Below are 23,618 nucleotides of genomic sequence, written 5' to 3' on the forward strand. Positions count from 1 at the left end.
TTTTTTTTTACAGATCTTTTTTTCTTTTTCGTTTTTTTTTTTTTTCATCTTATTATAATTTAATGATTATTAAAACAAGATAATTTGATAAAACAAAAATAAAATATTTTGTTTAAAAGATCTCTTTCTGCCAGAAACATTTGTATTTGTGAGATTTAAAAAAAAAAAAAAAGCTTAAGAATGGCTGCATTTATCACGTGATATCAATGAGAGGTTTTGTGTCGGATATATCACTGGTATTATCATCCATTGTACTGTCAGCTTCTTGAAACCGAGAAACTTTGTCCAGGGGCATTGGTGATGCTGCTGCTGCCGCCGTTACTGCTGCTCCAGCTTCAAAGCCAGATTCAACTGGTTCAGTTGAGATGGCCAAAGGCTATGGGTAAGAAAGAAATAAAAAATATAATGAATAAAAGTTTTGTTTTTTTTACATACCATAATAATAAAAAAAGAAAATGGTGACAATTGTAGTATACTTAAAAAAAAAAAATGATCTGCCGGCCATATAAATTTACTCTTCCCATAACTACAATCATAGACACACAACCATTTATCATAACCTCCATCCTTGTTTTCCAGTTAATAAGCTACAACAGCAAGCAAGGGAGATCACTAAGAACTCAACACAAAGAACAAAACTTAATCTTAATACAAAGGGAGACAATTTAACAGGCCATGATGTGCAGAAGTCTGATAATATTCTGGTGATACCTATTGATTGTATGCTCCAAAATCTCAAGTATAAATAAAGTATTGAAAAATATTATGAGAAAGGCAGATATTTGAACATGATTGGATAACTCCCCGCTCTCAACACACATACATCTGCAGGTCAGTGCTCATTGGACCACCCATTAAGATTGGGTTAAATTGGCTGAATCAGGAAAAAGTGAGTATACAAAACCAGTTAATACAAGAATAATAGAAAAAAAAAATACAAAATTAGTCTCTTTCTGCTCATTATCTTTCCCAAACTACAGGTTAAATAGTAGGTACTTATGCAGAATAGGGATAGTGTTGAAATGACGTTATCATTTAGAAACCAATTCTTAACATGAGGAGAGGTATTTTTCCCCCATATATTTTGTACTTTTACCTAACAATTTAATAAACAAAAGATACTGTAAAATTTGAATTTAACTTGGAAAATCCTATCTAAAAAAAATAAAAATAAAAATAAAAAAAAATAGGACTGTCCAATATTCTGCATAAATATGAAAATAGTATCATGGGCTATGGTGATATTCCTGTTTGTTTATAATGGACTATTCCAATTTTTTTTCTTTCCTTTCTTTAATACATTACATTTAACTGTTAATAAAGAGGAAGAGAGAGAGAGAGAGAGAGAAAAAGAATAAAAGATAAGACAACACAAAGTGAGAGAAATATAGATAGAAACTTAGTAAAACGGGCAAAAGTCTTGTCATCTTAGTACAAAGAGAGACAACAAACAAGGGAGATCACCATGTGTATGGCACTAGATTTTATAGACAGTGTTTTACACAGAATAGTTGACTTAGAATGAGTGCTTTATACCAAATTGATGGATGAATATGGTTAAATTTGTGCTCATTGTTTTGCATTAAATACTAATCCCTACTAATTCCTCACTGTGCATTAAATGGATACTATAATACTTAGTTAACTAGACCTTGTAACAAAGGCCCAGACAAAATGTCAGCCAGATCAGTCCAGTAGTTTCTGAAAAATCTTCTAGAATAAATGTAGTATTGAGGTATTAATCCTTATTAATCCCTCGCTGTGCATCGAACGGATACCATAATACTTAGTTCACTGCACCTTATCATCACAAAAGTCTATACAGAATTTCAACCAGATCAGACCAGTAGTTTCTGAGAAAAAGTGGAACAGACAGAGTAAAAGAAATATAATACAGTTAGGTCACTTGAGTTATTTTTCAAATTTGCTGCAATACGTTTATGCTTGTTAGACCAAGCCATAATTTAAATGAAAGTTTTTTTCATAGTTTTTTCACAAAATTATTAAGGCATATTCTAGAATGTATTTCATGAGGAGACGACATATATATATATATATATATATATATATATATATGTGTGTGTGTGTGTGTGTGTTGAATTCCCAACAGTTGTTTAACAGAATGTCCCAGTGATTAAAACACGCAATTCCTGATTTTGCTTTTGATTTGGATGGACTCAGATGTAAGCAACCATGATCGTCCTAAATTCCAATTGCAAACAAAAAAAATGTTTACATTCCAAAGAATTGAAAATTGTAAAAATGCAATACAAATAAAAGAACAGAATTGACCGAGAATGTCTATTTGATGTAATAGGTCATTATAAAGACTGGGAAAACAAGGGCAGACAAACAGACGACACCGAAGAGTGATTTTGCTCTGTTATCACTACCATCACCATCTCACTCCCCGCAAACATGGCAACTATCAACCTTGAGAAATATATAACACTCGTCTATGAAAGCTGAATTTGTAAATAAAGGTTCTATTTATATTTTACGAGTGTTCATCATTTTAATGTATGAGCGAGTGTATATATTATGCACATTTGATGAAAGGCAGCTCCAAGTTATTCAGACGTAGCAAAAGACATTTTGTACAAGCACAAAAAATGGTTATATAATATGTTCGTTTTGGTGTCATGCGTTGCCTGTGGGGCATAATGAATTTGGAACATACAGTTAACACGCACACACAATGCCAAGAAAATAAAACAATAGAAATAGGGCTCCAATTTTAAAAGACGAATAAAAATATTTATATTCAATAGTTCACAGGAATGTGAATGTTAGAACATATACAATGGAGATGATTTTAGTGATGGCATCAGGTGATCTTAAGGAGTTAATGACGTGACGAAGTAGCTTGGTTGGTTGGTTGTTTTTGTTTTATGGCATATCAACCCTTTTCGGGTTATTTAATGCCGAATCCAAAGATTTTGAAGAAAAATTTTTTTAATAGAATATATTTGTTGTTTTCACGTCGGTTTCTATTTAACCCATTGTTGGGACCCTAACAGGTACTACCACTCCAGGTCAGAGTAGATCTGGGAGCAATGGTAATTAAAGGGTTGCTCCACACTCCCCAAAGCGCACAAGCTGGGGCCTCACCACTGGATATAGTTTAAGGTCATATTCAGGACTTTTACCCTCTGCAGGGGGGCAGTCAGCGTATTCTAATGCCACACCTACAGGGCCGAAGTAGCTTGGTAATACACGTAATGAGTTAGTTAAGTCAGTCTGTAACAGGGAAGTGGAATCGAGATGGTTCCAAGGAGGGGGGGACGTCATAATTGGTGCTGTTTTACAGTTTGTCACTGTGTAGAGGGAGACAACTCTCGTTTATTAAAAGATCTGTTCATTATTTTCATCTCATAATTTAGGACGCAATATTTTTTTTATTAAATCAAAACATAAAAAAAAAAGAAAGCTGTGACGATTTTTTTCTGATGTAACAAAATTAATAACATTAATAATACAAAATGTAGTCTTTACACGACTATTAAGAGAATCGTTTCTGTTTTCATATCATAATTTATGATGCTAAAAAACTAATGAACAAACGATATTTGTATTAGATGAAAACATTTAAAAATAAAGCTGCGGCAATTTTTTTATTTTTTTTTATTTTAAAAAAGTAAATGTTATGGTAAGGTTTTTTAAAATTAGCCCTTAAACCTTAAAAAATAAAAAGGATGAAATTTTTAAAGATGCGGCAACCTTTTTTTTTTTTTTATGTAACAATGAAAATACGACGATAGTTGTAGAAGAATTGTAAACAAAGTTGATAACATTAATACAAAATGTAGTCATTACGCAACTATTAAGAGAAAACCAATGAACCAATGAAATCAATGTTTGGTGCATTTTAGGCCAGGAAGTCTGTATCTTAAAATGTACCATTCCAGTTTTTCTGTATTGCTATCAGCCTTCATAAATACCCACATAAATATTTTAATTTACATTTTATTAATAAAACTATCAATCCCAGAGATACTTTATAAGAAAATTTATCAGTACTTGTAAAGTTTATTCAAGACATTAAAAAATGAAAATATTGAAAAAAAAGTTTAAATTGTACGTATCCGTTAATGAAGTTCTCCGAAAAAAAATTTCACTTAATTTCATCAAGATTTTTTTTTTTTTTTTTTTTTTTTTTTACAGCGAAAAAACAATTTATGATACCGAGCAAAAGGTTCGATTTTTAGGAAGAAAAGCTAGTATTAAAGATGGGGAGGGAGTGTCAGCACTAAGCTATCTCCCCGTGGCATGTTCTAAAAATCCAAACAAAAATTTAAAAAATTCAAAGATGTCTACCTTCAACGTTATAAAGTGTTTTTCCGTTGTTAAAAAAAAAAAAAAAAAAAAAAAAAACTACTCGATCAAATTAAGCGCAATTTTTATTCAGAGATCTTCAGTTCAAAAGAGATACGTACAATATAACCTTTTTTTTGATATTTTCTTTTTTTAATGTCTTGATTAAACTATACAAGTGCCAATTTATCATTGTGGATTTTGAAATACTTACTTTTATTTCTTTGGTGCTAAGTTGCCGAGAGACCTTTGCTCTTGCCACTTGGATTTTCTTTTGGATGTCAACAAAGATATCCGTTTCATCAACAATCTCTTCTTGGATTAGTTCCTCGATAACATCTTCCAATGTAATTATCCCAACCAACTGTTGCAATGAAAAATGAAACAATAAAATTAAAAAAAAAAAAAAAAAATGTAGTTTGCATACATTTTTGGCCAATTAAAAATGAGGAAAAGTTATAGCCCATTGACTCAGAATGAATGTTTTATACCAAATTGATGGCTGAATATGGTTAAATTTGTGCTCATTTTTATGTTAAATACTAATCACTATTAAGTCCTAACTGTATCTAACAGATACCATAATACTTAATTCAATGCACTTTATCATAAAGGTCCATATAAGATTTCAACCAGATCGGTCCAATAGTTTCTGAAAAAAAAGTGGAACGGACAGACAGAGTAAGAGAAATATAATATAGATACACATACTTCAATAGACATTAGTTCTACATCCCTAGTGTTGTTTGTGAAGTTATTTTATTTTTTATTTGTATGCACATTTTAAAATTTAAAGTGGATAACTTCTATCATATTCTTTACTTTGAGATGATGCTGATTTTTATTTTTAGGTAATTATTTAAAAATTTCCTATTAGCAGTCGTCTGGGTCAAACCAAATATTTTACAGATTCACATACATTGTAGTTAAACATGTTAATAACACAGTACATAAATTGAAAATGAAAACAGGTTTGTCAGAATCAAAGTTTCATTCATCAGCTTAAATGCTGTTTGGGTCTGATTTTGAAAATCCATCCAAATAACTTTATATGCTAGATTAAATGACAATAGAAGCATTGCTCAGCGAGTTTCATACAAGTTGTCTGAAAGAGATTCTGTAATATTTGCCTGTTAACCAATAAACTTTCTTTGCATGAAATAAGGGCAAAGGGCATTCAAAGAACGTACAGAAATGATCAAAGTTGTGTTAGAATTAACAACACGTTTAATGACAGCTTTATTGTTAAAGTATGAGTACATCAGGATTCTGTATTTTCTTTCTTTCTTTGTACAAATAAGTCAACACTTATCAAGGTCTGGAGGCCACTCGAGGATAAGGGTTAAAAGTGTACAGTAATCAATGGGACAACATTATAGTAATCGTTAGTAGTGGAAATTTGGTAAATTGGATTACTTAAGGAGACAGTTCATCAAGAATTTGTTTACATTGAACTTGAAGACAACCATATTGTAGTCAGTTGGAAAGGAAGCAAACAGAACAGAATTCCCCTGTCGTAGAATCTTAAGAAAGAAGCTTTGTTCATGGAATCTACATTTAGATTCAGACACAGATAAAGAGTGGTGAAATTATTGATAACAGTTTCAGCTAGATGAGTGTTTTTAGTGAAAGTTTGGTAAGGGGGGGGCACAGATTGGAGCTTAGATGAGTGCTCGCCATCAAAATAATAATAATAGAGTAGAGAAATGCTCGCAACATCTCTTCTGTGAGAAAGAGGTTGCAAGGAAGAGAAAAGGGCCTCCCCTACTAGGCTACAAAGTTATTTTGAACTCTGTTAAGGCAGGATAAACTGCTTCTAGCAGATCCTGCCCAGATGTGACAACAGCATTTCATCCTAGGACGTACTTGGCTCTTATACAGGTAGAGAATTGCATCAGCAGTTAGATCTCAACTAGGGCGGTAGAATGATACCATCATTTTTCCAGTGACCTTGGCAATGGATTTGATGTACATATTCCATTTCAGATCAGCAGTAAAGGTCAGACTCAGAAGCTTGTCAAAACATGGAGCCTCCCTAAGAAAAGAGCCATTTATTTAAATTGATGCCAGACAGGGGCCAGAGCGCTAATGATAGAAAGATAGAAGCTTGGTTTTAGATGCATTAAAATAAACCGGCCACATCTTTCCCTATTGCGCCATGTGCTGAAGATCAGAGGAGAGAATCAGAGATCTTAGTCATTTACGGCCTTTGAAGTGTTGCCAGAAATGGTAGTACCTATTTGTTTTTCTTGTACACCTGTCCCCCCCTCCCCCGCTCCCAAAACACTACTAGTTAAAATTTATTATTGGAATTTATTGTTTTCATTTTGCGGTTTGTGATTCATTTGTTATTTTCCTCAAAATAAACGTATTCTCCAATTGAATCAATGTTTGTCCATGTGTTCTTTTGCAAAAAATCATACTGAGTCTTATTTTGCACTTGAGTTTATAAACATTTTACAGGTTGTGATGCTGATGAGTTAGTATTTGCCTGTGAAATAATGGAAAACCTACTTGTTTGTCAGAGACTTGCAGGAATGTTAGGAGAAATAAAAACGTCCGAGAGTGAATGTTAGCAAGACTAAAGTGATAATCATTGGTTGTAATGTTGAAAAGTTCCTCCGAAGATGAAAATTCCTTTTCTCAGTTTGGTGGAAAGGGAGATTAGAAGCAACTCAATGTTTTTACTTGTAAGCATTGGGTACACAAGAAATGCAGTGGAATTACACATAGATTGAGAGATGATAACCAGTTTGTGTGCAAGAAGTGAAAGACAATGGAGAGGAACGAGAACTCAGATGTGGAGAAAATATATTTGAATGGCGAGACTATTGAGGTTGTTCAAATATTTTCTGACCTTGGTGATACCATTAGAGCACAGGGGAGGAGCAGGTTCTAGTGTGATTGCAAGAGTTGAGTGGAAGGAACTTTTGTCATTACTAACCAGCAGAGTGTTGCCATTGTCAACCAAGATGTGTATGCTGATGCATGAAAATGAAAACTGACCAATGAGGGTTGAGGACATGCATTTCATGGAGAAAAATAATATGAGAATGATATAATGGATGTGTAATGTGAGTTTTAAAGACTGGCTTAGATCTGATGACCTCAGAGGAAGATTAACTAGAAAGCTATACAGAATTGGTGACATCAATTATAATATGGCCACATTACAAAAATGGATGAGAGTTCTTGAATTACTAAACGTAGAACAGTTGAGGTAATAGGGTCAAGCCAAGGAAAACACAGAAAGGGTAAATAAAGACCTGGCCATAGTCAGTAAAAGTCAATTTATAAAAGCTGTCTAACACATGCCAGCGTGTAAAACTGATGCTGAGCAGCAATATTATCAAATAACAATAATATTAAAAGCTAGCAGAACGATGCTGAAAGTTTTTATGGCTTTCTTCGTCTTACAGAAAATAGGAGTTATCTCCCTTTAATTACAGAATTAAGCTGATAAATCAAATTTTATTTCTGATTAGCCAATTTTTATTTATTGTTGTATTGTTATCGACAATATAATAACATACTGAGTTTACAAAAAGAATGCAGAATGTATTTTTTTAACTATTAAAATTGAAAAAAAAAAACCCCAACAGAATTCGATTTTAGAACAATTCATTTTAAAATGAGTAAAGTCATTTTTTTTTATCTTAGTGACATCGATTAATTTTCAGTTACGCTTTTTTTTTTATTTTATTTTATTTTTTTTTTTCATTTCATCTTTAACGAATAAATGGTCTGATTTTTGTAAATTGGTGTGGAAGATTATATAACGTGTATACAGACGTGACTTTTATTATATGAAGCAGAAATTGTAGAAATACCTCTGCTTCATATAAGCAAAAATGAAACAACCGAAAACTGCTAGCTACTTAGAAAGGTTTTGTAAGTTTCAACCTACAAATATAAGTGAATAAGTATTACAGAAGTTGAACTTACTTCCCTTGCACTAATCAGTTCTGAGTTATTTTCCTTGTATTAGTTAATTATAAATTATAGATAGGTAATTATTTAAAAATAATTAATCGGACCAAGTAATGAAAAAGAAGTTATAACTCAATATGTTGTTATATTGCTGATAACACAATAAAACAATAAAAATTGGCTAATCAGAAACAAAATTTGATTTATCAGCTTAAATGTCATATGGTTTTGACTTGAAAAATCTGACAAGATAACTTAACCAATTTTTTTTTATGTGCACATATAGAGAGAAATGTGAAGCATAAAATTTTTATCGTTTTTTGTTTATGGCATCGCGTTTAGACAATGTTGATCATTGTAGTTTCACGCACCTACTTAGTAGCAGTCCAATAGCTTAAGAATTAGATGCGCTGACTGTTGTCTAGACTGTCGAGCTTTGATCTCAGCTTCAGCCAGTTGTTGGTCTAGCTACACTGAACAGTGAAACAGTCTCTGTGGATCATGCACGCATGCACATAGAAATGATATAAGAGTGATATGATGGATATGTAATGTGACTCTTAAAGATAGGCTTAAATGGGGAGATATGTGTAGAAGAGGAGAATTCAATGGCAAGGCCATGTTTAAAAAACAGACAAGAGTTCTTGGGTTACTAAATGATGCTCATGACCAGCATCAGAAACCTAACTTTTCCAATGACGTCACCATAGAGATAAGAAAGTTTTCTTCCTCATTACATGATGAACAGCTTACCATAGAGACAGATAAATGTCACAGGACTTCAGTTTTTGTCTCAATATATTAATCTTATTTGATAGGAGATTAACTTCATACAGTTATAGCAGCAGGGAACATAACAGAACTTACTCTTTATCAGCCTTTATTTTCTTACTAGCTGGACGCCCGGCATTGTTCAGTCGTGCAATATGCTTATACATGATACTGTAATTTATGCAGATTGTGTATGTATTATTATAGAATCCTTTATTGAATACTAGCCTGGGTGCTCGGCGTTGCCGGGGTGTTTGGAGGTGTGTGTTGAGCAAAAAAAGAAGTGGCAGTAGGCAGGCTTGAACCTGCACCGCGAAGGAGAAAAAGAATGTGAAAAAAAAAAACCCCTCGACATCTTTGCTGTTGCACCCATTGCTAAACCGGAAGTGACGTAAGTTTAAATTAAGGCTGGTCAATTGAAAAGAGGGGATGACTTTAAAAAATATCAATGAAAAAAGAGACTCCTCCCTGTAGAAAGGTGCCCAGTTGAGGGTGAAGAAATTAATGTTTTAGCCAATTTTTCGATATTTGTCGTCTGAAAGGTCGAGCTTAAAACAATACCAATCTGTCAAAAGTTTTAGGTACATATACATACATACATACATACATTTAAACAGACAGGTGAGATTTATATTATAGATTATATATTATGAGGAATAATTTGCCCAGTGGACTAATTCGTAAAAAAAAAAAGAAAAATATAAAAAATAACAATGATAATGTCATTCATCAAATTCTGTCTGTTTACAATATCACGTCAGCTGATATTTGGGCTTGACGATGAATGCCCTGGAAAAGTCACTTTTGATTAATATTTAGTTTTAAAATATGCAAACGAAGAAATGATTTGCAGCAATTTTATATGGTATCTTTTCTTTTATCGTAAATTTAATTCATTATTAAGAAAAAATTAAAATTAAAATAGTGAGGTACACCCGGGCTTGAACACGGGATCATTCGATCTGTAGTCGAATGCGCTACCACTGAGCTATGTTTCATGATGTCAACAAATCTGTTTTTTTCTAAGAAGAAATTATTTGTTGAGATTTTATTATCTCCCCTTGCCGGTTCAACCTAAAACCGGCCCATGTAAAAAAATATTTTATCTAAAAAAAAGAAAGACTATTTTTAGGATCAGATTTTTTCGATTTTCAATACTTATTGGATGAATTTCTGTACAAAAATCTATCTAAGAACACTGCCAGACATATAAATTAGCTTTGTGTGAAATTTGCAAAAGGTAGGTTCAGCCGTTTTGGAACCTATAAGGAAAGAACTCTCACACACACAAAGTGACTTTTATATAATAGTAAATGATCACTTAAAGTAAAACTTTTTAGATGTGTTGGTTGGTTCGTTGTTTTGTTTTACGGCATATCAACTCTTTGTGGGTTATTTAATGCCGAATCCGGTTGTTTTGGGAATAGTATTCGATGTTGTATCCAGTTATTTTATAGGTTTTATTCTTCAAGCTTTTTGTATTTTCAATCATTAGTTTTTTTTTAGATGTGTATTTACATCTCTATAAAAGGCAACGAGTTGATCAATCACTTTAGTTTAAACTAACATTTTCATCATCAAATTCACAGATTGGATGGATCTATCTTATTTTGCTTTTCCAGGTTCTTCTATAGTACTAAGAATTTAAATTAATGTTGGTCTAATATCTGAATTATTTCATTGGCCTGTCATGCTTAAGTTTACAATGTCTTGTCATATTTAACTCTTTAGTGTGGAGCTTACAAAGCATCTATCATCTCTTATAGAAGATGATGCTACATGCAAAACTGGTTTTATTTGCAATATAAAACAGCACAAATATACACTATCAATTCAGAAAATGACATGAGAAAATTACAAATGGCCAACCTCATTATAAATTCAAGATGACCGCCATCATAATATGCAAATTGGTAAAATTTTAAAATTTATTTTGATAGTCTTACTGCAAATGTCATATACATTATTCAGGCATACAATTAATGTTAAGAGTCATTTTAAAATGAGGTGTAAAAAAATCATTTTTCTACAAAAATAAAAATAAATAAATAAATAAACACTGAGTTAAATTAAAAATAGCATAATTATGACTAAATAGGCAGATTGAATGAACACAAAGTTCGAATTAAAATTTTCATTGGTCTGTCACGTTTCAGTATTAAATTACATTCTCATTGGTCTAACAGATTTCAGATTAAAATTGTATTTTCTTTGCTCTGTAAGGTTTTAGTTTAAAATTGCAGTTTCATCGGTCTATCACGCTCAAGTTTGAAATTAGTTCTTTTAGTCTGTAAAGTTTTAGTTTGAAATTGTATGTTCATTGCTAAAGTGTTGATTGAACAGACATATATTATGAGTGAACCTGTAGAAAATGAAATACGAATAGGAAATCTTATTCACCAGCACCTAGAAGAATTTATTTGGTGACATACTTCATATGTGAGTGACTTAGATGGGATTAGATACTGATCTCCAAATTAATGCAATGATCTTAAACTTTCGACGCTTAAATTAATGTCCAGATCTTAAACTTTCGACACCCATACAATGAAAGAAAATTGTATCAAACGCAGAAGAAACGGGTTATTCTTATTCTTTTTACATTTTGATTATTTTTGAAAGAGAAACCAAAAAAAAAAAAAAAAATATAGTGTTTACTCAGAATTTATACCCTTACGAAATATTGCCTTGGATTTTTGTGTTTGTCTTTTATTCAAATTTTTTTCTTACCTTTTCTTTGGATTCATTTTCTAAAAGTTCACAATCCTCTGCATTATGCGAAGACATTTTTTCATTTGTGACGACACACAGATGACCTATCAAAAGAAAAGAGTGAACGAAAAGTTTTATATTAAGTTACTTTGCATGTGGGTAAACGCAAATATATTCATGCATAAGTATGCACCAATATTGAGATGATTAAGCGGTATCAGAAACAGAAAAATCAGAACTCTTGGGGGGGGGGGGTATAAAATTCTGAAAAATTTGTGCCTAATTTCCAATGCTCAAAACGATACTTTTATTTTGTTAAACTTCATTTTCCATTGTTAGTATTAATGATAAAATAATAAATATTTATTGCTTTTTAAAGTACCAGTAAAACTAAAGTCTGAATCATGACGACTTTAGGTAAAAATGGAACTGGAAGAAATGGCACATGTAAAAATGACAAAGGTAAAAGAATGAGTGGATAAATGTGAAAAATGGCACAAATGAAAAAACATAGCTGAAAATGTCACAATTGAATTTATCAAATCATTATTTTTAATCAATTATGAGGAAATAAAGATCTATTTGTGTAATATACTCCTCCCCCTGCCATCAGCGTATTTTTTTTACTTTTAAGAAAATATATGGATACATTACAGACTTTTACAATAATCCCTCCCACACACATACAAAAAAAAACTCTTTAATAGGGTACTTAAAATTTGAAAAAAAAAAAAAAAAAAAATCAGAATTAGTAATTGTATTGGAATCTGGGAAAATATTGGAATCATCCCATCATTAGTATGCACCTAGACATAATCAATATTTACTAGCAGAAATACTTGTCCTAGGACGGGTTCAAAATGGTTAGACACTTTTTAAAATTTAACAATTACCAAGGCCAATGGCGACTCAAGAATTTGTTAACAATTGGATTTGAAAATAACTATGTTGTAGCCAGCTGGAAAGCAGCCCCATGGTATTATGCACCACAGATTGTAACTCCTTGTAAAGAAACTTTGTTTAATGGAAGTTTTATTTGGTTTTAGGTATATGGAGGAAGAAAGGAAAGTTCTTTAGTTAGACCAGTTTTTGCTGTGAAGATCTTACAGAGGAAAACTAAAAATTGGAGCTCAGTCGAGACACCATCCATAAAAATAACAATAGAGTCAATCATGAAAATAACGATAGAGTAGAGAAATGCTAGCAGTGTCTCTTTTGTGAGGAAGGGGTTGTAGGGAGAAAGAGATCATCCCACTAGATTGCAAGGTTGATTCCGTATTCTGTCAAGGCGGAACATCTTCAATAAAAAAACAAGGTCTTTATGTATGCATGTGCGGGGATGTTTATACATGGGTTTTTTATCATCTTGTCTGATGCCACCGTTTCTTTTCATTGCGTTTCATGAGTCGCCTTTGAGTGTCTCGTCTGTTTAAAACAAATGAAGCTCTTTTCATGCAGGAAAGACACAAGAAGACGTTTGCAGAGTTTTCTTCAAGGATTTTATTTAAAGAAAGAGAGACTAATATTATCTATTTAATTATCTACTTTTTAAACTTAACTTTCCAACTTAACAAAAAGAGCGACGCACACAGACAGACATCTCAGTAACATTCGTTTTTGATTATAAGTTTTTTACATTATTGCTAGTGTCTCATTCACACAGCACCCACAGAGAGACTGATTTGAAAAATCAGTGTTTCTCCCAGCTTGAAAACTGCGACGTCATTTGTCATATTTGTGATGATTGAATTACAAATATGACGAATGATGCTTACACATTTTCCTTCTGCATTTTATTGGAATTCACTTTCCTTCTCAATCTCCAAAGCTAACAAATTTTAACATGAAGGTGTTAAAGCAAAGAATTTTTAGCCAACTGAAATCTTTCCAAGCTCCAAAAAATAACACCTATATATGAAAGTAATAAGCCAGTGCGAAGTTGGAAATTCCTTAAAATAAGGAGACAAACAGCCAAGAATTTCAGACTTCAACAGAGTCTGCTGAACTGAATGAAAGGAACTCAACAAACCCATCCTGGCCTTTGCGCCGGGGATGGCAAGGTGAAAGGACCCAGATTAATCACTTGTATGTATATAAATATGTAGTACAAGATGCAGAGTGTGTTATTATTGACACTGGAAAAATCAAACAAAATTATTTTTAACTAGCAAGAAAAGCTGACGTTACTTAGAATTGGCGAACAATCACTATCATGTACTATTTCACAATGCTCATAACACCATATTACTTCTTTAATTTCACTGTCTCCTCACTTTCATTTCATCTAATATAGTTGAAATGTATAAAATTCTCCGGGAAAGAGAGCGAAGGTGCTCTTGAATCTTTACGTTACCCTCTATTACCATATACCTAAGTGCCCCACCTCCAAGTGACACATTGGGACAGAACACTCTTAAAACTTCAAATATGTATAACTGAATTTAATGAACTGTAAACTATATGATGGAAGGTGCCCTACTGAAATACAAAGTCGCCTTCAAGAGATTGTCATCAATTATGACCAACAGAAACATTAAAATAGACACCAAATCCAGAATACTCTGAACGTATGTATGGTCTGTTCTTTTATACGGTTGTGAGTGCTGGACAATCACCAACATTACGAGGAAGAGACTAGAGGCAACTCAACTCTTGGTTCCTGAGAATTTTGAAAATATCCTGGGCAGGAAAGAAAACAAACCAACAGTCATTAGAAATGGCAAACACAGAAAGGTCTCTAATAAGAACAGTACGAAAAAGACACATGAGATTCATGGGTCATGTTTACAGAAAAAGCGGAATAGAACAGATTAGCCGGACAAGAAAGATCATAGGTAGAAGTAGAGGACAACAGCAAGAAGCATATGTTGACAATCTGAATACCTGAGCAACATTAAAAATGATGAGCAACAATGAATTCATGAATACCTGATGAGCAACAATGAATTCATGAATACCTTGAGGGAGAGAGAGATGATGATGAAACCATATGTATAAGACATCAATTCAGAGTTTTGCAATATATCAGTTTTCCGGGTGAGGGACAGTTTTATGGAGTGTGCGCCCATCTTATCGTCAGCCTTCCGCTTGGTGGCTTCCTGGCGACTTCTAATGCAAATGCAAGTTTTGTAACAGTGTTGTCGCTAGCCGTCAACACATGTTCAAACCATCTGAGCTACCAATCCCTTATCTTACCCTCAATCAGGACAATTGCACCTTTGGATATCGTCATATCAGACATGGTTGAGCAGCATTCTACACAACCAGCGGATCGTTTTAGTTTCCATGCGAATGAATCTTTGTTCTGCTTTGTTAAGCACTCAAAATTGTACAAAGTGACGAATCTCTCAACATTCTTACAGATCTTTGATTTTAGATGGTCGCAGAGGATGCTAACGGATGGCACACCACTTGAGCCATGTTGTATTGATGCACACAGTCGGAGGTTGCATTGACCGAAATATCGTGAAAATAACATTGAAGATGAGAACAGTGGTCTGAAGAATCCAAATAATATGAATAAGCCTATATAGTAATATAAGATGTTAGTGAGATGTTATGTAGTATATTAAGCCTGTACAGTAATATCAGGGATCTATGGGTAAATTTATCTTTAGTTGACCTTTGACAACTAAATATTTTCGTTTACTAGCCAAACCCACATGATTTTTAGAATATGACATCTTCGTTCTGTGACGAGTATGTACATCATAAAATTTTTTCTGTATATTTTTAAATAAGTGTAATTCTAAATATGCAACACATTTTATGTTGATACTTGAAGGTATACACATTCTGTTTTCTTCAGATGTTTTTTAAACAGCCTTCGTCAAAAAAGGAGTATATTGTTCTATTAAACTTTTATTGTTTAAATAATTTAACTTTGTTCGTTTTATTAAAAAAAAAAAAGTTGAAAAGATATTTTTCACTCAGTAGTGGGCTTTGGAAGATTGTCAGTGAAAGAATTGCAATCGCCAAAAGATAAGCATTTTATTATTTCTAGTCGCCCCTTTGAAAAATCACTCGCAAATGCGACTGTTTCACTCGCAATGTAAAGCCCTGAATATGATAGGTTGCTGACATGTTGTTTACTACTAAGCCTGTATAATAATAGAAGATAAAGATTGCAAATAGTACAAATAACATTTTTTTGAAAGCCATTAAATTAAACCATGTTTAAAAGGTATTTTTGAAGGCCTACAATGCAGGAATGTACAGTCGTTATGGGCAGATAAATAAATAAATGAATGAATTAATAAATAATTCAATAATTTTTTTTTTTTTTATTTATATATATTTTTATTTATTTATTTATCTAAATTTGTTTAATTTTTCAACTATGGATGGTATTTTTTCCATAGGTCCTTTCGGGTGTATAACCCATCTTCAGTGGAGAAACATATCCATTCTCTAGGCTGTCAATTGTAAAGCAGCTGTTTTGTTTAGATTTTAAATCCAAACGCTCAGAGTTTAACTAATTCCGTTATATGTTCAAGGAAAGTAATTCTATTTTTACTTATCTGTAAATTTTCTGATCAGAAAGGACCTATGGAATAAATACTATCCACAGTTAAAAAAAAAAAAAATCAGATAAATAAATAAATAAAAATAAATAAAAAAAAAATTTATTGAATTATTTATTTATTATTCATTCATTTATCTGCCCATAACGACTGTACATTCGTGCATTGTAAGCCTTGAAAAATACCTTTTATCCGTTAACAATGCTTCAAGCAAACCATGCCATACTTCTAAACTATGTTTATTTTTATTTTATGAGCTTTCGACTATCTTCAGTCATCCTCTGGAGGAAATTATAACCGCATGCAGATAACGTGATCATTCATAGAACAGTGAAAAATTGAGACTCACTTTTACCAGTCTGGAAAAGGTTCAGAAGTGTGAAGAGAGGCATATCAATCGGAATGTGCGGCACCTGTCGGAAAGCTGTTCCATTTATGAGACCTTTCACAGGAGTCGCATCATCAGGATCGAGGATGATGAGATTTTTGATCAAGAGAATTCCGATAATTTTTTTGTCGTGGTCAACCACGGGGACTCTCGAGTGACCAGCTGAGAGCTGAAAGAAAAGAGAGAGAGAATGACGTAATATTTTTAACATTATAAGACAGTACGACTACAAAGACTTGGACGATTACATTTATAACTGTGGAACAAGCCAATCAGATGCCAGAATCGCTTTATAAAATATATATAATTTCTTTGAATTCTTCAGTGACAGCTGTTTGTCTTTTTTTTCTTTTCTTTTCTTTTTCTTTTTTTTAAACATCGGAATCACCACTTATCAAGGCCCGGAAGCCACTCGAGGATAAGGGTTAATGAGTGTACAGTAGTCGATGGGACAATATCGTAGTAATCGTTAGTAGTGGAATTTTGGTAAATTGGATTACTTAAGGGGACGGCTCATCAAGAACTTGTTTACGTTGGACTTGAAGATGACCAAATTGTAGTCAGGTGGAAAGCAGGCAAACGGAAAAGAGTTCCATGAGCGTGCAGTTTTAAGAAAGAAGTTTTGTTCATGGAATCTACATTTAGGTTTAGGCACAGACAAAGAGTGGGGGGAAATTATTGATAGTGGTTTCAGCTAGACAAGTGTTTTTTTTTGTGAAAGTTTGGCGAGGAGGGATCAAAGATTGGAGCTCAAAAAGCCACTACACTATGCTAATCCTGACTGAATTTATGCTGACATTTTTTTTTTTTTGTTGTTGTTGCTTGAAATTACTACATCTTTCTATTACAACAATGGCTTTAACCTTTTTTTTTTTTTCATAGGCATCACCACATTATCAAGGCCCAGAGACCACTCAAGGATAAGGGTTAAAGAGTGTACAGTAGAAATTGGACAATATAGTAATCATTAGTAATGAAAATTTGGTAAATTTGATAACTTATATGGAACGGCTCATCAAGAACTTATTTACTTTAGACTTGAACACAACCATATTGTAGTCAGCCGGAAAGCAGGAAAACGGAAGACAATTCCACAGGCGTGCAGTTCTAAGAAAGAAGCTTTGTTCATGGAATCTACGTTTAGGTTTAGGCACAGATAAAGAGTGGGGGGAATTATTGATAGTGTTTACAGCTAGACGAGTGTTTCTTGTGAAAGTTTGGCGAGGCGAGACCATAGATTGAAGCTCAGTTGAACACTTTCCATGAAAATAACGATACATCAGAGACAAACTCGCAACATCTCTTCTGTGAGATAGAGGTTGCAAGGAGGAGAAAAGGACATCTCCTACGAGGCTATGAAGTCTATTTTGAACTCTATCAAGGCAGGACAAGTCCTTTCTAGCAGCTCCTGCCCAGATGTGGCAACAGTATTCCATCCTTGGACGTACCTGGCTCTTATATAGATAGAGAATAGCATCAGCAGTGAGATCTTTCTTTAAATAAAATTTACAAATATCAATAGTTTAAATGCAAATAAGTCACAAATTGTCTGGGGAGAATATGAAAGAATGGGTTAATTAAAAAAAAATAACTATTAGAGTATAAATTCTGAAAAAAAAAAAATCAGAAAATGATCCACTGTAAGTAATTTACATTATTAAAATAGGATTTCAGTTTCTGTAAAGAAATTTTGCCACATCCCACTCCGAAACAAGACCCATAAATTCTATTAAATATTAACAATTTAGGTAACAAATGTATGTGCAAAGAAAAAACATTTTTGGTGAATATCACAAGTGTATTTGCTTTAAAACAATTTTTGTTCGTAAAACAAATCATTTAATTGTTGACTAATTTGTTCCAATTTTGTTGCTGTGTCTTTGTTACTGTTAGCCCAGACTTATCACTTAACCTAAGTCCGTGTCAACAAAAGCAAAGTCCAATAAGAATGCAAACAAATTTGCAAAAATCAAAATATTTTGCATTTTTTTTTTGTTTCTTACAAAACTTACTGTACCTTAAACATAAGACCAAGCATAGTAATTTTTGAATAGTTTTTGTGCTTTAAATTCTTTATATCTTTAAATAATTATTCACAGTGTTTGGTTTGATTGCATAATATGATTAAGTTTTGCAAAAAAAAAAGTCAGTATTTGGTACATTTTAGGTCAAGAAGCCAGTATCTTTAGACAGCCTGTGCTGGTTCAGGAAAGATGCAGTTATTATGAGATACTTGCTTCACGAGACTCTTCCCACCCAGGCACTCTTACAATGGGCATCTATTGTTTTTGAATACTCAAAGGAGACCTTTAATATGTACGACATTCTGATAAAATGTTTTTTTTTTCTTTTCAAATTTCTATTTTAAATTACAGAACTTCTGTTTAACTTTTGGCACAAACAGTGGTGTAAAACGTCTTGCATTGAAAACATTCATTCATAAACAGAAAAGGCTTAAATCCATTTTCTAAAATTCATTAAAAAAAAACAAAAAACAAAAAACAAAACAAGTATCATCATCATCATCATATATGAATCTGATGATTCTATTGTTGGCATTGGTTAGTCATTAATGTCTTTCTAGTCAGAATTTGTTCTAGAAAGACATCGGGATTATGGGAAGGACCACATTAAGGTTGCCAACATCCTAAGTGAAAGTGATTTTTGTGGAATGAACTGGATTCGAACTTGGTTGTTGTCAGTCCATGTCGTTGACCATTAGACCATTGTCATTCTAGAAGTGTAAGCCATTTTGAGTTTCAGAACAGTTTCAGATGGTTCGCTGTTACACACAAGTCCTGGGAGGTGACTTGTTTGTAGTAGACAGTTCCACAGAACAAAATATTCTTACCGTGTCGAAACCCGGGAAAGAACATGTGAAATTGCTCCAGAAAAGGTTTAATATTTATGAAGCAATTCTGGTCTCTGATTGGCCCATAGCAGAACGTGAATTAATTTGATTCGTCAGTTCTTAGCGGCATCGTTTATAAATAGAATCGTCCGACTGTGTGGGATCATACCCCATTAATATGTCCAAAATATTGCAACATCCTCCCTATTTTTTATAATGGGGAAGTCCCTTGTGTTTGTTCTGCTCAAAAATAAATATATATTTTTATATTTACTTAGACATAACAAAAATTAGAAATCATTTGGATCTTAGAATTTTAGCATTTAAAAAGACGCCATTTTTAATTGTGTTCAAATGTCAAAAAGGAAAATTACAAAGATTTTTTTTTTTTTTTTTTTTAAGCAAAAGTATTAGTAGGTTAAAGTGTTAATACAAATAAAAATGGATACAGTTTAACGTCTTGTCCAGGACTATTTTTTTTTTTTTGATATATAGAAATCTATATACTCTGAGCATTACCCCTAGGGTTTTCCGCTGATATTCATGCAAAAAAAAAAAGTAAGAGCCTTCTCATAAGTGGAACTTCTGTTCTTTAGTTCCTTTTAAATAACGTAGGACTTGTTTAGCTCTGTTTAAATCCTTCATTGTCGGTCGTGATAATTTTTGTGGCAGTTTTGTTACTGTATAGCATATGTCGGGCCTGGTTGCAGTCATTAAATATATAAGACTACCTATAATTTCGCGATATTGTGTGTCATTTATTATTTCAGATTCTGTGTGTATATTTTTATTAATATCATTTTCGACCGGTGTAGAGCGTTTCTTGCACTCTCCCATTCCAAATTTTAATAGTATTTTGTCGATGTATCTCGATTGAGTCATCGTAACAAGTCCTTTGCTTTGAGTAAATTCTATCCCCAGAAACCAGGATATTTTGCCAAGATCGGTAATTTTGAATCTTTTACTTAATTTGTTCTTAACATCAGTTAACATTATGTCACAATTTGATGCGATTAAAATATCATCGACCCACAAAACCAAAATCAGTAGTTTATCGTCTTTGTGTTGGGTATATAAACAGAGGTCTACAGCGCATTGTATAAATTGTTGTTTAATAATATAATCATGGAATACTGTGTTCCAACACTGAGCACTCTGCTTTAGACCATATAATGACTTGTTAAGTCGCCACACGCTATTTTTATTTTTCATTATAAATCCCTCTGGAGGGGTAATATAAATTTCACAGTCTATTGGGGCATTCAAATAAGCATTTTTTACGTCCATTTGATGGATGTTTAGGTCATATTGTGATGCGACTTGCAGTAAAATTCTGACTGCCGTTAGGCCTGTGAAAACGTAGAAAAGTATTCTTTACCGTAAATCCGAGAGCACCCCTTAGCAACAAATCTTGCTTTGCACTGTTCTACGCCCGATGCTGTACTCTTTTTTTTTTTGTAAAAACCCATCTGGTAGAAATAACATGTTTATCTCTTGGGAGAGGCACTACCGTATAGGTATCATTTTCGGTTAAGGCATCTATTTCTTTTTTCATGGCAATTTTCCATTCATCACAACGTTCTGAATTAATTGCTTCGTTGAAGCTTTTTGGCACATTTACCATTGAACAGCAATAGTCGATTTGATAATCCTTTATATTGTCGACCACAAAAAAATCGGGTCGTCTATTTCTTTTGGGATATCTCTCGACTTTATCATCATCATCACCATCATGGACACTCTCGTCTCCGTCATTTTTATTGTTTTCGTTTGTTCTAATTATTTGAGGTAATATAATTCCATCCTCTTCATATGACAGGTTTTCATCTTTACAATTAAACGTGTCTGTGAATTTTACACACCGGATTCTTTTTATTTTATTTTTTTCGGGAAAAAATATTAAATTGGCTGGACTGTTTTTATCGTATCCAAGAAATATACCTCTGTCGGCTTTAATATTCAATTTACTCTTTTTCTCTATATATGCGAAGCAAGTTGAAACAAATATATTCATTCTACTTAAATTTGTTTTTTTACCGCAGAAAGATTCATATGGAGTTTTAGATAGTGTTTTGTTAAAACACCTATCGCGTATATAGGCTGCCGCCATAAGTGCATACGTCCAGAGGTTTTTAGGGAGTTTTGATTCAATGAGTAGGCATCTTGCCATTTCAAAAAGTGCCCGCCACGCACGTTCAGCAGTCCCGTTTTGGTGTGGCGATCTAGGAGCTGATGTTTCATGCCTGATATGATGGTTAATTAGTAAAAGTTCAAAGTCTTTATTGGTAAATTCCGTATCGTTGTCAGAGCGAATACACTTGATTTTACCGTAGGGGGCCATGTCGGCTAGATATTTCTTAGTTGCTAGCAGGGTATCAGATTTGTTCTTTAAAAAGTAAACCATTATTAAACCTGAATGGTCATCTACGAAATTCAACACATATCTATAATGTTCTCTGGCCATCGGTTCTACGGGACCGTTTAAGTCACAATGCACCATTGATAGGATTTTTCTTTTATTTTTGCCTTTTTGTCTGGTATCTTGTTTCGATAGTTTGTCATTTTCCCTTGCGTACAGACGTCGCAGTGGAAGCGTGCTGGGCCCATAACCTCTAGAAGTGTAAGCCATTTTGAGTTTCAGAACAGTTTCAGATGGTTCGCTGTTACACACAAGTCCTGGGAGGTTACTTGTTTGTAGTAGACAGTTCCACAGAACAAAATATTCTTACCGTGTCGAAACCCGGGAAAGAACATGTGAAATTGCTCCAGAAAAGGTTTAATATTTATGAAGCAATTCTGGTCTCTTATTGGCCCGTAGCAGAACGTGAATTAATTTGATTCGTCAGTTCTTAGCAGCATCGTTTATAAATAGAATCATCCGATTGTGTGGGATCATACCCCATTAATATGTCCAAAATATTGCAACAGTCAACCCCCCCAAAAAACAAGTAGAGATGAGTAAAATTAATTCCCTTAAACAGAACAGTTTTGCACCACTTTTATGTCTCCTTAAGATTAAAATTAAAATATAATGTTACTAGACTTTATGTCTAGAATCCTTATTCCAATTGTGATCAAGATTTGTTACAGGATTTTGATTCTAGAAAATGTCATGTTCCAAAATTTGTAATGATCGGTTAATTAGTTTAGTTTAGGATAAAATCCTCTATATATAGATATCTAACTTTATACATACAAATACCTCGGCATTGAGGAAAACATAAATGTGGAACATGAAAAAATGAGACGTAGAGCAAAACAAGAATATACAGTACGTTTGAAAAAGATCCTCAAATTTGAACTAACCCCTAAAACCAAAATTATGGCTATAAACCAGCTTGCAATACCTGTGATTACGTACGGTTTCGGTATTATAGACTGGCCTCAATATAACATAAACAGGCTCGATACGAAGACCAGGAAACAACTATCCCTACATAAGGTAACATACCGAAACCAATGCATGGACAGGATATACCTACCACGAAAGGAAGGGGGCTTAGGCCTCACTGAATTCAACCATGCATATCGAGCCACTATAGTAAGCATTGGCCAATATATTAAAAGTTCAATGGACGTGACAATGAGAATGGTGAAAGACCATAATCATCTTTCTCAATAAACCTCAATCACAAAGCTTGCTGAAAACTTTGGAGAAGTCATACCAGAGAACACTGTTGACGTGCACGATAAACTACGGACACAGATTGCAAGAATATAAAGGAAAAATACACAGAAATAGATATAGAGACAAGAAAAGAAGGATGGAAACAAAATAAACGAGCAGGGAAGTTCCTAGAGGAGCTGAACCAGCAGTACATAGACAAAGATGCTTCACTCCAATGGTTCAAGTGTGGGAGACTTCCATTTGATGCAAAAAAGAATATTGTAGCCGGGCAAGATCAGGGCTTACTTACAAATGGATTTAAAAAAAATAGCTGGCCTACAAACAAATTGCCAGTGTAGGTTTTGCCACTCAGCGATTGAAAGCGCAAGCCATCTAATGTCTGCATGCCCAATCTTATTGGCAGATGGCCATTATACTGCTCATCACAACAAAGTATGCAAGTACCTCCATTGGAAGACCTGTGGAGAGATGCAACTTAACAGATCGCCAAACATTTGGGAA

At 33.3% G+C, this 23,618-nt stretch overlaps 1 protein-coding gene across 1 annotated transcript in view; it reads right to left on the bottom strand.

Annotated features, from left to right (window-relative positions):
• Nucleotides 1-23,618, bottom strand: part of LOC145239790 (uncharacterized) — a 193,168-nt gene continuing 169,550 nt past the window's right edge. The window contains exons 6-9 of the mRNA XM_080103289.1: nucleotides 16,600-16,807; nucleotides 11,746-11,831; nucleotides 4,529-4,678; nucleotides 1-376 (exon numbers count right to left, since the gene is read on the bottom strand). Of these exons, the coding sequence (XP_079959415.1) occupies nucleotides 194-376; nucleotides 4,529-4,678; nucleotides 11,746-11,831; nucleotides 16,600-16,807 (627 nt within the window). The 3' untranslated portion in view covers nucleotides 1-193. The remainder of the gene's footprint in view (nucleotides 377-4,528; nucleotides 4,679-11,745; nucleotides 11,832-16,599; nucleotides 16,808-23,618) is intronic.

The sequence above is a fragment of the Euprymna scolopes genome, chromosome 19 (genome assembly GCF_053919585.1).
Source record: "Euprymna scolopes isolate OS-2025 chromosome 19, ASM5391958v1, whole genome shotgun sequence".
NCBI classification, from domain to species: Eukaryota; Metazoa; Mollusca; class Cephalopoda; order Sepiida; family Sepiolidae; genus Euprymna; species Euprymna scolopes.